This window comes from Phyllopteryx taeniolatus, chromosome 8 (assembly GCF_024500385.1).
Source record: "Phyllopteryx taeniolatus isolate TA_2022b chromosome 8, UOR_Ptae_1.2, whole genome shotgun sequence".
Lineage (NCBI taxonomy): Eukaryota > Metazoa > Chordata > Actinopteri > Syngnathiformes > Syngnathidae > Phyllopteryx > Phyllopteryx taeniolatus.
In genome coordinates this window covers 29121530-29136745 of record NC_084509.1, presented here as the reverse complement: position 1 = coordinate 29136745, position 15216 = coordinate 29121530, and the positions used below count along the sequence as shown (strand labels likewise).

The window sequence follows — 15216 nt, the reverse complement described above, 5'->3', positions numbered from 1 at the left end:
TATTTAAAAGGGCACTGTCACTGAATAAGGAAACAATAAGACCACTGCCATTGGATTTGTATTGAGTCTGGAATTCCGATGAAAAAATAAATCCCGAATCAGAATTTCATTTCACATTCGAATGAAAACAAATCAAAGCATGTATTCGTATCCTCGTTCAAGTAAGCCATTTTCAAGTAAAAAGAAAAAGCTTTCTGATTGGAAAAACAGGAAAAACCATATTAGTATACCATATTGTCTCATAGTATACTATGTATAATTATATACATAGAAATACGGTTAGTAGATAAGAAAGTGTATTGCATGTCGTATATTGTATATAGTATTCTACGGTATCTTATGTTATGGGAGTAGTGTATGGAAACTAATGAAATAACATCGCAATATTGATCATGAAATGGAGACTAAAGGGTTAGGAACAGATAAGTTAGACTTCTTCCTACTCCCTTTCGAACAACGAACGAGAAAGTGAGTCAATTATTACTCGTAGTTGGGTTGAATACGGTTTACAGTTGTTTTTTCTTTCCCTTTTGTTGTTTTCATTGGTGCTTGTTTGGTTTTCTTACAAGTGTAATTATAACTGTTTTTTTTTTCTTTTATTGTATACGTGTTTGAAATAAACGCACACACACACACACACACACACACACACAGAAGAAATTGTGTTTGACATTACTAGGACAAATATTACCGATTGTACACTACGCTACAGCCACGTAAGAAATATAATTGCCACTTTGACATTCAAAAACAGAGCATTATTTTTATGCTGTATTTGTAAAGGCGATATGTTTTGATATATCGCTTGTATTGGAGTCCATAAGTGTGTGTGCTTGTCAACTTCAATGAAACGTCTATTTTTATCAATATGAATTTTTGTAGAAAGCATTTGCGTAATGTGCTGTGCTGTGATGTCGACACCAATCTTATACTTTATATATATATATATATACATTTCTTTGCAAACTACGCAAAAGTGTCAGCACTAAATATACATAGTATCGTTTTAGTTTTTACAGTGAATACTTCACTTGACTTTTCTTCAACCAATATACAGTGCAACCCTACTACAAATCTTTGTTCTTCTATTTATGCCAGCGAAATACACAGTAATCACCCACACTATTCACTATGAAAGAATTCACCCACCTGTATTTCTTTTTGGATGTGGATCTTCACACCGATTTGTGATTTTTGTGCTTCTCCGTAACACCCTCAAGTGGCACAAGATGGGGCCAAAGCGCAGCTAATTGGTGTGAAGGATGTATGTTGAAGTGACACATCTCGTCCGTTATCAGATCATCGTCGCATGTCAGCGAAAGCGACTAACTTGACAGAGTTCTTAAACTTCCTGTGCCTTGAAAGAAATCAAATCATCTGTGAGCAATAACTTTTTCAGGGCAATGTTTTAAAATGACTGATTATGTTGAAGTGTTTTCGGATGATAGTTTGGGGTATATTTATGGTACAAACACTGTTTGAAAAACTGTTCACCAGTGACGGGACATTGTCCTTCCTCGGACAATGGACTGTTGCAGAATTGATCATTTGAAAATCTAAACGCTTGCAGAAATTAATACAAAATAAAGTGTTGTATATTGATATTTATCCGTTTCCTACATTGTTAAATCGTTGTTGATACAATAATTATTTGTTTGAGTTCAAATATAAGTTGTTAGAAGGTGTATAAGTACAGAAACATTGATGCTCATTTCATTAGACCATCTATGGCATTTTGCTTTGTGGGTTAGCATTAGGCAAAGCTTAAGCTGGTCAACGATAGTTGAAGCGAGATGTTATTCGACTCACCGGTCTGCACTGTATCCACTCTGAAGGCGACACAAAATGTGAAGAATCACCACGAGTGAACAACGATATTCCCTAAAGTATTGAAGTATTGCCCTTTAGAGGAAACCTAGCGTATGTTAAGCCTGGAGGAGGAGGGATTCAATCCTCGGCCCCGCCCGTGTGGAGTTTGCATGTCCTCCCACATCCCAAAAACATGCAACTCTAAATTGCCCGTAGGTGTGAATGTGAATGTGAATGTGATTGCGAATGGTCGTTTGTTTGTATGTGCCCTGCGATTGGCTGGCGACCAGTTCAGGATGTACCCGCCTCCTGCCCGATGATCGCTGGGATGGGCTCCGGCAGTCCCGCGACCCGCGTGAGGAGAAGCGGCTCAGAGAATGGATGGATGGACGGAAGCATATCTTATGCAGCTTCTTCAATGTTTTTTGTTCGACAAAATTACTACAAATATGCAACACGCTTTACCTTAAGGTTCCATGTCATTTTCAGTCATGTACCTTTTATATATATTTTCCTTTACATTCCTTGTCATTTTCTGTGCTGTACCTTTTCTTCTGTAAAATCCTGTTTCATTCCGCTTGCCCAGATTCTTAAAGGTGATAAAAGAAAATAAAAATACAGTACGCTGGTTAATATTGTCTTCGAGGAATAAGAATGAAACGGAATAATGCACAAAGGTCAGGGGGCCGCTATGTCGGGCAATGGGCTGTCTTAGTTTTAAAAAATGACATACATTAGCAACAGAGACCAAAAACCACTGGCCCTTTTTGCCATTTTGAAGATTTTTCATTTGCTGCAAATAAAGGCTCTAAATGACAATATTGGTTTGATATTTTGGAGTTTTGTTGTCTGTAGTTTATAGAACAGAAGACAAACGTTGATTTTACTCAAGCATATGCCTACAAATAGCAAAATCGTAGAAACTGATCATTTTGCAGTGGTCTCATAATTATCTCCAGAGCTGCATAGTCATTAAAAGTCTAACTTCAAATATGAATAACAGTAATAATCGTAGGCTTGTCGAGTGAGCAAAAGAATGACTTCTTAAAAAACAACAACAGAAAAACATTTATTTTACGTGAGGACATTCTTGAATGTCAACAGCTGGACTTTGTTGATATCAGCGTGGTATTCATATAAAATAAAAATTACAAGGAGGATGGCACGTGGCAAAGAAGACTTTTCAAAATAAAAACAATACGATACAATCAAAAACGAGGAAATCTCATTTCCGAGCAAGAGAACACCGATAGAGACTTCCTACTGTCCTGCTGGCAGGGGAGAAAACACAAGCACAAGTCCCCAAAAGGGAAGATATGTGGTGTTTTTTTTTTTTTGTTGTTTTTTTTTTTTTTTTTTAACACTGTACAGTACATCATAAAAACATTAAATATACACATGTTCCATCTGGACGTCAACATGGTGGCTTGAGTACATTGTGGTTGGTTATATGGCATCGACAAAATTCAGGTCCCTCCCCCACTTTCTTCCTCCCTCCCTACTCATCATCCTCATCGTCGTCTTCGTCGTCGTCTCCCTCCTCTTCCTCATCTTCATCCTCATCATCGTCCGCTGCTGCGGCCGCCGCCGCCGAGCTGGAATCCACTTTGCCCTTTGTGCGATAGGCCACGATATCCTGCGACAACACGGGGACAGCGCCAATCGTTTGGATGAAGTACACACACCAAAAGAAAAGAAAATAAATCCCACTTCTATGAGGTGCAGTGGATATAAAAAGTCTACACACCCCTTTTCGTGCAAACACGAGACCAAATAACCAAGATAAATCATTTCACCGCGACCCTACCACTCAAACTATTATTATTATTTTTTTCTTTACGAGGGGACCAATCACATTCAAACTCATGTTAAATGGCACTTAGCACATACCTGCCACCATTTAAAGTGGCTCAGAGTAACCCAAAATAAAGCTCAGATGTTCTAGTAGACTTTTCCTGAATGCAAACAACGACTGTTATTTGGAACAGTTCATAATTCCCCCTCCACCTTGTCTAAGGCCTCAGTTCCAGCTGAAGAAAAACAGCCCCGAAGCACGATGCTGCCACCATCATGCTTAAATAAAGATATGATTTTGTTTTGGTCATGAGCAGTCTTATATTGGTTCCAAGCATTCCTTCTGGAATTAGGGCCAAAAGGATTCAACCTTGGTCACATCGTCCCATAACACACGTCAGGGAGATTTTGTTATGGTCCAAACGGTTGAGCTGGCACCTATGGTCATTAAAACTGATCATTGAGGGTCGATTGAATGTGGGTGTTGGTTCGAGCGGGTAATTAGAGTAAAAACACACTATGAAAACAAATACACACACACACAAAAAAAAACCCAACTAATTGAATTGCACTTTTCCATTTCCGCATTCCACGCGCTGCCAAATATTTCCAAGCGCACTAATTCCAGCGCCGGCGTGCCTATGAGGGTCAAGCGAGCGAGAGAGCGCGCGAGGCAGGAGTAGCGCCAGGAATGTTCGGTGGCCGCTTGAAGTTACCTTGTCGTACTTCTCCTTCAGTTTAGCGGCCTTCTTCTCGTAGGGCTGCTTGTTCTCCATGGACGAGCTGTTCCACATCTCGCCCAGCTTCTTGGCCATGTCGCCGATGGACAGGCCCGGGTGCTCGCCTTTCACCTTGGGGCGGAAGTCGGCGCAGAACAGGAAGAACGCAGACCTGATGGCGGCGGTGCACACGGGTCAACGATTCGTACGACTGCGTGGCACCGATCGGCTATGATTGGCGTCTGGAGCAAAACAGGAACGCGCTACTCTGCTGTGACCAGCAGATCTGCTGTCTAACTAGTTTGCGGTCTAAAAGTGGAAGAAAAAGTTGCATCCAGGTCCACTGGGCAGCAACATTTGACACAATATGATGCATGCAAACAGTAGGAGAACATTCAGTGATTGCAAATCAAGAAATTATTTTCCAAGTGTGCACAAAGTAAATACAAATGTCTGCATTTGTTATTTAAATAAATAATGCAATAACATATAATAAAATATTAGTAATTAAGTAATGCAAATATCCTGTAACAACAAATGATCACATATACAAATATCTTAATATAAAATAGAATTAAATAATTTAGAAATGTATAATAAATACTAAGGTTTTAAAGAATGAAACAGTAAAATACAATACTATATATAGAATTAAAAAAAAGGTTTTAAATGTAATGCATCGAAAAATATATACAACCCCAATTTCAATTAAGTTGGGACGTTGTGTTAAACAAAAACAGAATACAATGATTTGCAAATCATGTTCAACCTATATTGAATTGAATACACTACAAAGACAAGATATTTCATGTTCAAACAGATAAACGTGATTGTTTTTAGCAAATAATCATGACCTTAGAATTTGATGGCTGCAACACGTTCCAAAAAAGCTGGGACCGGTGGCAAAAAAGAGTGAGAAAGTTGAGGAATGCTCATCAAACACGTGTTTGGAACATCCCGCAGGTGAACAGGCTCATTGGCCACAGGTGGGTGCCATGATTGCTCAGTCATTCACAAGCAAAGATGGGGCGAGGTTCACCGCTTTGTGAACAAGCGCGTGAGAAAATAGTCGAACAGTTTAAGGACAATGTTCCTCAACGTACAATTGCAAGGAATTGAGGGATTTCATCATCTACGGTCCATATCATCATCAAAAGGTTCAGAGAATCCGGAGAAATCACTGCATGTAAGCGGCAAGGCCGAAAACCAACATTGAATGCCGTGACCTTCGATCCCTCGGGCGGCGCTGCATCAAAAACCGACATCAATGTGCAAAGGATATCACCACGTGGGCTCAGGAACACTTCAGAAAACCAATGTCAGTAAATACAGTTCGGCGCTACATCCGTAAGTGCAACTTGAAACTCTACTATACAAAGCAAAAGCCATTTATCAACAACACCCAGAAATGCCGCTGGCTTCTCTGCACCCAAGCTCATCAAAGATGGACTGATGAAAAGTGGAAAAGTGTTCTGTTGTCCGACGTGTCCACATTTCAAATTGTTTCTAGAAATTGTGGATGTCGTGTCCTCCGAGCCAAAGAGGAAAAGAACCATCCGGACTGTTATGGATGCAAAGTTCAAATGCCAGCATCTGTGATGGTATGGGACTGTGTTAGTCCCAATGGCATGGGTAACTTACACATCGGTGAAGGCACCATTCATGCTGAAAGGTACATACAGGTTTAGGAGAAACATATGCTGCCATCCAAGCAACGTCTTTTTCATGGACGCCTCTGCTTATTTCAGCAAGACAATGCCAAACCACATTCTGCACGTGTTACAACAGTGTGGCTTCGTAGTAAAAGAGTGCGGGTACTAAACTGGACTGCCTGCAGTCCAGACCTGTCTCTCATTGAAAATGTGTGGCGCATTATGAAACGTAAAATACGACAACGGAGACCCCGGACTGTTGAACGGCTGAAGCTGTACATCGAGCAAGAATGGGAAAGAATTCCACCTTCGAAGCTTCAACAATGAGTGTCCTCAGTTCCCAAACGTTTATTGAATGTTGTTAAAAGAAAAGGTGACGTAACACAGTGGTAAACATGACCCTGTCCCAGCTTTTTTGGAATGTGTTGCAGCCATCAAATTCTAAGTTAATGATTATTTGCTAAAAACAATCAAGTTGATCAGTTTGAACATGAAATATCTTGTCTTTGTTGTGTATTCAATTAAATATAGGTCAAACATGATTTTGAAATCATTGTATTCTGTTTTTATTTATGTTTAACACAACGTCCCAACTTCATCGGAATTGGGGTTGTGTGTGAGTGTGTGTGTGTGTGTGTGTGTGTGTACGTGTACAATGATAAAAGTACTATGATATAAAATAATTAATTGTTTGTTTTTCCCCAATTCTCAATTCTTTTTGTCTAATGGCTGTCCTTAGTTTGGCATAAACCTAATGAGCTCAAACAACATTTTAAACTTCATTCAAATGTATACTCACGGTGGTCTCTTCGGGGCGTTGGGGTCCTTGATCCGCTTCATCTTCTGTCCCTTGGGAGGGATGTAGTTCTTCATCTCTGCATCGTAGCGCACCTTGTCCTGCTTGGCCATGTCTTCGAATTTGCCTTTCTCCTTTTGGGACATTGTCTAAAAGAAAAGCATCGAGACAACCGTCCATGACAAGAATGCTGTTACATGCGCAGGTGTGATAAATCGGACAATAATCTCATTATCTGACCTTCCTAGTCTCCTCTCTTTATCAAGACCAGATACTACGGGTAAGACTGCGTTCCTTTGACTTGATCAATTCTCTAACAGATATGGAGTGTAAACTGGTTACAATCATAACAATCGTACAGCTTTTAATTGGCCCAAACATAGTAAACCTAAAATTGGAAGTAGTAACTAGTGCTTTATTTTATTGACACGCCAGTCCCCATATGTAGGTTTGTTTAAAAATTACATTGTATTTATTTTATTTTTTTTTTTAAAGTGCAAAGTCTGATAGCTTGATTCTAACAATGCAAAACGCTATAGATGGGCTCACAAAACTAGCATCAATGTTGCGGTAATTATAAACCTATATTTGAACACAAATCATAGCAGCACATCCGGTTAGAGCATACAACAGTACTCACGGTCATACATTTTTTAATCTTAAAAAAAATATTAAAAAGGTGGTGCTTTGAGATACGACTAATATGTTCCACACCTACGCTCACAACTCAAAACTCTTCACTCATCTTTCCCAATTGAAGCTAATTAAAATGCCAGTAATCTATTCCTGCCCCCCCCCCCAAAAAAAATAAAAATAATTTAATGTGTTTGTTTGTTTTAATGTGGAAAACTAACACTCTATATCGTACTATATAAAAACAGTAATTAAATAGAACGTAAAGTGTTCTGCGCTTCCTCGTGTGCTCGCCTTGGCCATCATGAGGCTGCACTGTATCATGCAGTCATGCAGACAAACGAAGAACAGGCTTCTTCTTCTTCTTCTACTGTACTACTACTCGGTAAATTGTTGAAATATTAGTCGTATTTCGTGGATGAAGATTATACGCCAGTGAGTGTTGTTACATTATCTGTCTGCATGTGTTAACCCACCATGTGTGCTCAAATATCTGCTGCTTCAAAGGTTGTAAAAGTGTGACAATCGATGCCAACGTTAGCATGTCCATGGCATTTTACTTTTGTCTCATTAAACTAGCAAGCCGCTCTCCACGCAAGGAGTTTGCTTGTTTTGAATACATGTAATTCTCTTAGTTTTACAGTAAACTTAAATTGGGAGTGGCATTAACAGATTGAAACCCATTTTTTTCATTCAATGTTTGCCAAACTGCTGCTTATTATGAAGTGAGTTGAACAGTTTACTGCCACCATAAAGCGCTCCTATCTTAAGTTTACTGTTGCAAGTCATGGCACAAAAAAATAAAAAATAAATCAATAAATAAAACAGCAATTGTCTTAATGACGGCTCGTAGCTCCAAAAACTCATAAGTTGAGTCATTTGTTTCTCAAGGCCCCAATGTATTAATGCGGCTTAGTTGCATTGGTATTCTGTCAACATCAAATCTACATTTATTGTATCTGTATGTATTATACTGCACCCTTGTAGCCAAGGTAGGCACAACAGAATGAGAAGCACAATGCCCATTTCACTAACACGATGGACAAACCGTTGAATTTGTTACATTCCATTTAAATTATGTTATTACTGCACTGTATGTTTTTATAAAGTACAATACTGTAAAATGTGTCTCTGCTCAATAAAAGTTGAGAAAAAAAAAGACCTTAGAGAATTGGTCGTCCCTTACCTTCCATCGCTCGGAGCATTTCTTGGAGAACTCTGCGAAGTTGACGCTGGCGTCGGGATGCTTCTTCTTGTGCTCCCCTCGGCACGTTTGCACAAAGTAGGCGTAGGAGGACATTTTGCCCCGGGGCTTCTTTGGATCCTTCCCCATTTTGTCTTATGCTGAACAAACAGGAAAGAAAGGGGGGAGAAGAGAATATACTTGACAGGAGAGAGGCATGGGCAATATGTAAATGACGCCATGTCTGACTGGGGGCTGTCTTTGTCTATTGTTTAATGGGGCTGGAGGGAGGAGAACGGAAAGGAGGGTGTCTGGGTGAATGACTGATGAGCTTTTTTGGCACATTACGACCCCCATGATGCTGCATTATTCAAATGATAATCAAAAAGCTACCTATAGGAACCACACACTCAAACATATAAGGGGGCTACTTCATTACCACCAGGTGAAAGTTGCCAATGAACACATTAGCATTAGCTCCGCCCTTACCGCTCGCTTTGTGTCCTCGAGCTAGTTAGCCGAGCTAGCCGTTAGCAGCTAACCGCCATGATTTAAATGTTCGAGCAGGGCGACAGCTAACAGTGGCCCCCGGTGAGGGGGGGGGGGCCTTCTTGCTCCCAAGTCGTTAGATAGAACTAACACGGGAGGTTTGTTTGTAGCTTTACGCTGTATCATATAAAGAGGGTGTTATCGATGGGTTTTCATTTTTTTTGGGGGGGGGCGGTAGTGGTTTCGGAGTATTTTAGCATTAGCGCTCGCTTTTTAGCATTAGCGCTCGCTTTTTAGCATTAGCGCTCGCTTTGTGTCCTCGAGGTTGTTAGCACGCCGAGCTAACCATTTACATGGCTGAGCGGGAGGTCGACAGCTCACAGTAGGCCCCAGGCCCTCCTCACTAGTCATACACCGGTGCCATGGTTGGAGAACGTATAATACTGACGATAAAGTGGTGGTGATAATGGCAATTTAAAAAAAATAAAAATAAATAAAATAATTGAGCGAAGTTCGCCTTCTTTAGGTTTTAGCCCTTCTAGCTCACTACGGCTAGGCTAACCTTAGTCCTCCGTTGACTCAACTGCGGACGCTACGCTGACCGGCGGCGTGTGTGTGTTGACATTGGGAGGAGTCACCAGTCACCCCACGCTGCGCGTATTAATGGCGTCCACTTGAATAGGCATTATTCAAAGCAACAACAAAAAGGCACCTCAAATCCACTCGACGGACTTGTGTGTGTCTCTATGCTAGCATCCTTCCCCATCGCTGTCATTCAAGTAAGTTCACCCTTTTCCCCAACCACACGCTCTCACACTCACTCACTCACACACACACTCACACACACTCTCTCTCTCTCTCACACACACACACACCGACGCGGACAACACGCTCCACCGTAAAGGCTGCGGTCCACTTGACACAAGCGGATCCAACAAGTTCGTGACAACCAAAAGGCTTACCTCGAGTGTGCGTGGCGTCTCTCAGACAATGGGACAAAAAGCACGATGTGAGTGCGCAATGATGATGAGGAGGAGGATGATGATGATGCTCGCGTGTTTATCCTGATTGTCGGGAGCCGTGCAGCCGGCGGACATTGGCTGCCGCCGAGCCCCCCGCGAGTGTCTAATTGGGCAAGCGGCCACTTCCACTGACGGGACGGGTTGGCTGCGTGTCTGCAGCGGGACACCGTGGCGCTAAACTTGAATGGCAAATACATGCAGAGGTGGGTGTGCTGCGAGCCAGAAATTGGACTCAATCATCGTCGTCATCATCAACATCATCTGTAAAAACAAAACAAAAACCATGTTCACAAACTGCTTTGACAGACCGGGTGGCATAAAACACAATAGCAAACGTCATGATCATATAACATAACAGCAACGCACGCAAAAGAAAATGCAATCCAATCAACAATTATAGAAAGGCCCCCAAAATCCAACCGAGACCAAAACTGCTCACAATTGTCAAAGTTATCAAATCAGCCAAACGATGGCGTGTATCTTGAAAACCCCGAAAGTTGCGTCAAGGCACCGCTTTCATTTGATGATTCTGTATTTAATGTCAACAAACTTAAAAACGTGACTTCTGCCAACTTAAATCTTTATCTTCAGTGCTGTGTATGCATTGGGCAGGGCTTTTTGTCAACACGTTCGACAACGAGGAACAGAGAGCTCCAATGGGTTTCAGTGGGCCCCATTAAGTGCAAACATTTATTTTTTTAAGGTGGAAAAGATATTTATGGAGGGAAATGTCGGTATTAGCAACGTTTCTTTGATTAAGTGAGGGGGAAGCAGGGCTTGCCATTGTTTTGGAATGGATAACTGGAAAGTGAAGAAAAGCAACAAAAATAAAATAATACAAAAATCACATAGAAATGTACCTTGACACTGGGAGGTGAAAAGAAAATTTAACGTGGGAAAAAAAATCAGAGGAAAAATCTGAAAGTGTTTTATTTTTTAAATCTGGAACAAGATCTCAAATATGAATTTAGAATATGATTAATATGTTTTGAATCTGAAAAAAAAAAGCAGAAAGAATGTTAAAAATGTATGTGGAAAAAAAAGTTTTGTACAATCACTAAATTTGCTGTTGCTTTGCATTTTATTGCAAGCGACCTTAGCGAAAGCTAAAGTTTTTAAGGGTCACCAAACAAGCTCCGATAACATACAATTCCAATTGTAGCACATACAGTGGAATTCCAACATCTGGCGTGTTATGTGACTGTTTTCCAAGAACGAGTGACTGACTTCACATTTCCCGTAAGAAGAGACGCAACCCAACAACGAGTCAGCTTGACATTTCGCTTGTGTTGGCATCAATGTCGAAGGCCACGCTCACACTGCGACCTTTAAATCACAATACATTTCCCCCCAAGAATTCCCTTTTGTTGTTTTCATGGCCTCCTGTTTGACATCATGCCTGTGCATTGTTGTGGAATCAAATGTTTTCATCGCAGCCACGGAGGATGTGTGTGTTTCAGCGCCCACACATTTCCCAGTGAAACGTGTCAACACCCATACTTTCTGCCACACCCACAACGTTTCACATTTTTTGTCGCTCCCGCAGACATGTGGCTGTTTCAACACCCACACTTTTCCCAGTGAGAGGGTTCGACTCCTACATTTTTTCATCACACCCACACTTTTCTCAGTGAGAGGTGTCAACACCCACACTTTTCTTCACACCTGCCGGCGATGGTGTTTTTTTTCTACACGGACACCTTTCCCGGTGCAAGGTTTCCCACACTTTTTGTCGCACCCGCTGGAGATTTCAATGTTTTAGCACTGACACTTCCCGGTGAAAGGTTGAAACGCCCACACTTTTCCCAGTTAAAGGGTTCAGCACCCACATTTTTTCCCCCTGTTGCACCACACAACGTTCCCAATGACTTGCGCCATTTATGACGGATGTCGTTCAATCTTCAACACTAATGTCATTTTGCGACGACTGAACGCGGGTGCGAAGCCGCCATCGATCTGGAGGCGAACTCGAGAAAATTGAACGTGACCCTTTGAAAGGTCAACCTTTCCGTGGAAAGAGACCGCCGTGAAGTAACACCACAGTATCGATTTGGAACCTTACTTTAAAATGTTTATGTTGGCCTCAGGGTGTCACTAGCGCCACACTTCACTTCAGTCAACACCAAGGTTGAACTTGAAACATGACTGGTACTATGTTCTATAGTACTGAAGTAACCACTTCCCAATGTTAATAATACATTGTCACAACCACACAGAATACTGTAACCTCATCAAGAATACCTAAATACCATTGACAGCTGATGAGGCTTCGTTCCGGTTGAAGCGGGGTTTCAGGAAGTTTTTCAATAGCGATTGATTTGGGACTGTCATTGATTAGGGAGCGGTTGCTAGGGAACAAGAAAGGTGGTGATCACCCTTGACCGTAATTACCTGTGAGATGTCGTGATTGGCCAGCCCCACAAAATAACAAAAAGAAAAGTCTTGGTGTTTCGCAGTGGTTGTTAGAGAAAAGACTGCCGCAGCACTTGGTGTTGGAAGTGGGATCGAATGATTGGTCATTTCGAAAGTATTGCCACACTGCTCAGTAGACAGGAGTGGCGTACAACAATTGACGACAAAATAAAAACTCTTGGTGTTCCCAAGTCTTTTTGTGATACATAAAACATTGTGCCTTGAATTGGTGTCAGAAGTGGGATCAAATGTTTGGCTGGTACCATATTACAACAAAAGGACTAACTGTTGTGTTTCCAAGTGTTTTATTAGAGTATGGTAGAACAAATTGGCACACCAGTTGGTGTTAGAAGTGGGATTCAAGAAGTGACCACCCCCACTAAATGACAAAAAGGCATTGCCATTCCAACAGGTGTCAGAAGTGAGATACAAGAATTCAACATTGTCACAAAAAGACAAAAGGAATACTTTTGGTGTTTCCCACTTTTTATTAGGGGAATATAGAAAATATTGCCACACCAAGTGTGTCAGAAGTGGGGCTCAAAGATTAACTAGCCCCACAGCACAACAAAATGAAGACTCCGCACTGTTTATTATGTAATATGGAAAACAACTGGTGAGGACTGCACTTCTCTATAACTCTCGCTCCCTTCGTTTCCTGCTGAGAAGCAGCTGGGCGTTGTTGGTGGGTGTTCAGTCGGAGAAAATACATTTTGTACAAAACTCATCACGAGGTCGGTGGGTGACAGCTACTGTGTCATTCATAAAAGAAGAAGATGCCTTTTCTTTTTAAAACCTCCACGAGTCAAATGACCGGCACGGTACGGAACTTTTCAGTTCAAATCAGCGGAAATGTATTTCGTCTTTCGTTTTTCTTAGCTCTCAATAATGCATCTGTTACTTCTCTTCGGGACACTGATATTTTGGAACCGGTGCTGAACGGTGCATCTGTTGCCACGCGACGAGATGACAAGATTATCCTAATTAGGTCAACAACAACAAAACTCCAAGTTGGCAGAACCTGTGTCATAACTTGTAAACCTTAGTTAAGTCGACAACAGTCGGCAAAAGTTGAGAAAACTCAAAAATGATATTTTACGTTTTGTCAAGGTTTATTTTTTGTAATTTTTATGTTTTTTTTTTTTTTTTTGCAGTGTATTTTTACGACAGGGACAGCGTGACCCAACTTTACGAGCTCTCCACGCCGGAGCCTTACTGCCAAATCGATGCGCTGGACGCGGTCGACGGCTGTGTAACATAAGCCAGTAAAACACAATGGGAACAAGCATCCCATTGCGGGAATCATTTCTTTGTGTACTCACAGCTGCTTTTTGCACGGAGGCACTGAGGTGAGTCTCACCATTAACCACTTCACTTGACTCATAGTTTTGTACTCATAGTGCAGCGGTGCCTTGAGATACGAGTACACCGACTGACCAGTTCCTCGAACTCAGTTCACTGCACAATAAGCGGCAGTTTGGCAACTCTTGACAAAAAGAGGCTTCAAGCTGTTTAAGGCCATTCCCACTCCCACTAAACATGAAACAACGCAAATTACCCGTCGCGTAAAAACGGAACTTGTGTCTCACAATACCACGGCATTCTTTTTTTTTCCAGGTATGTTTTCATGATTATTTATTATCCGAGTACTTAGTAACGAACAAATTGTGCCTCACACCGCAAAACTGTGTGAAATTATACAAGCCCAGATAGCAAGAAGAGCAAAACGCGGGCTTTTTTTGTTCTCCATACCAGAAAAGTGGCAGAAAATGAGAATGTTCACATCGCGTGGGCAGCCGCGACAGGGAGCCCAATTTGTGTTGCCGAGCAATTTCCGAATGATGTCGCTCTTCAGCTTGCAACAAGGTGGTGAGTCAAAATAAGCCAGAAGTCATATTTGAGGCTTATTTTCTCAGAAAAAAAAAAGGTGTCTTTTTTTTCCAGAATAAAGTCAAAAAGTTTCTTAGCGGGGGAGTAGAGGTGTAATACTACGAGAATAAAGATTTTTTTTTTTTTGCTTTTAGATAAAATGTGTCGATCCAGAGACAATATAGTTGTGTTTTTCATAAAAAAAAAAAAAAAGTTGCTCATCTTATGAGAATAAAGATTTTTCATTCCAAATTTTTAAAGAAAAAATAGTATGACAAAAGAGTCTCTTTTTTGACAAAAAAAGATCATCATACAGCAGAATAACAATATTTTTGGTGAATCAAATCCGAATCTTTTGAATGATGAGTCAGATTTTGCGGGGAAAATAGTTTCAAGAAAAAAAGCTTTCTTTTACACGACCTGTGCCCGTGTAGCTGTAAACAATTGTATGTTTGTGTAAACAAATGTATGCCGGCGCTTGATGTGTGGCAGCGGCTACCGTCCAATCTGTCAATCAAGGAATCAACAACCATCCAGCGTTTATAACACAAAATATCGCCACATTGTTTATTTCTGTCCCGGAGTTTTGATGGTGACTCATAAATGATTTGCGTGTGATTGATTACGGCGCAGTCTGTCGTCCTGGATTGAGTTCAAATCAGCAAGGTTAAGGTTTTGAAATATAGAACAGCCTTTTTTCCCCCCTCCCCTGGCATTGGCATTGGGACAGCTGTTGTGGATTTCAAATAGCGAGGCGTCCTCTATGTTCTTTACATCACAAGTTGAAATAAATTGATTAGCTTGGTGAGCATTTCTTTTGTCTTGAAAGTGACAAATG

At 41.1% G+C, this 15216-nt stretch overlaps 2 protein-coding genes across 3 annotated transcripts in view; one reads left to right on the top strand and one right to left on the bottom strand.

The window, feature by feature from the left end:
* Window positions 1-2865: 2865 nt before the first annotated feature.
* LOC133481863 (high mobility group protein B1-like) lies at window positions 2866-10226 on the bottom strand. Of its 2 annotated transcripts, none has more exons than XM_061781092.1 (5): window positions 10038-10226; window positions 8590-8747; window positions 6774-6919; window positions 4320-4494; window positions 2866-3445 (listed from the first exon to the last, which is right to left on the bottom strand). In XM_061781092.1, the coding sequence occupies exons 2-5, from the start codon at window positions 8734-8736 to the stop codon at window positions 3308-3310; spliced, it is 606 nt and encodes a 201-aa protein (XP_061637076.1). In that variant the 5' UTR covers window positions 8737-8747; window positions 10038-10226; the 3' UTR covers window positions 2866-3307. The 2 variants fall into 2 exon arrangements, with proteins under 2 accessions (XP_061637076.1, XP_061637078.1); XM_061781094.1 differs by lacking the exon at window positions 10038-10226 and adding an exon at window positions 9638-9777.
* b3glcta (beta 3-glucosyltransferase a) overlaps window positions 9716-15216 on the top strand; it is a 52259-nt gene continuing 46758 nt past the window's right edge. Inside the window, exons 1-2 of the mRNA XM_061781086.1 lie at window positions 9716-9854; window positions 13664-13858. The gene's annotated coding sequence lies outside the window, so the exon portion shown is untranslated. The remainder of the gene's footprint in view (window positions 9855-13663; window positions 13859-15216) is intronic.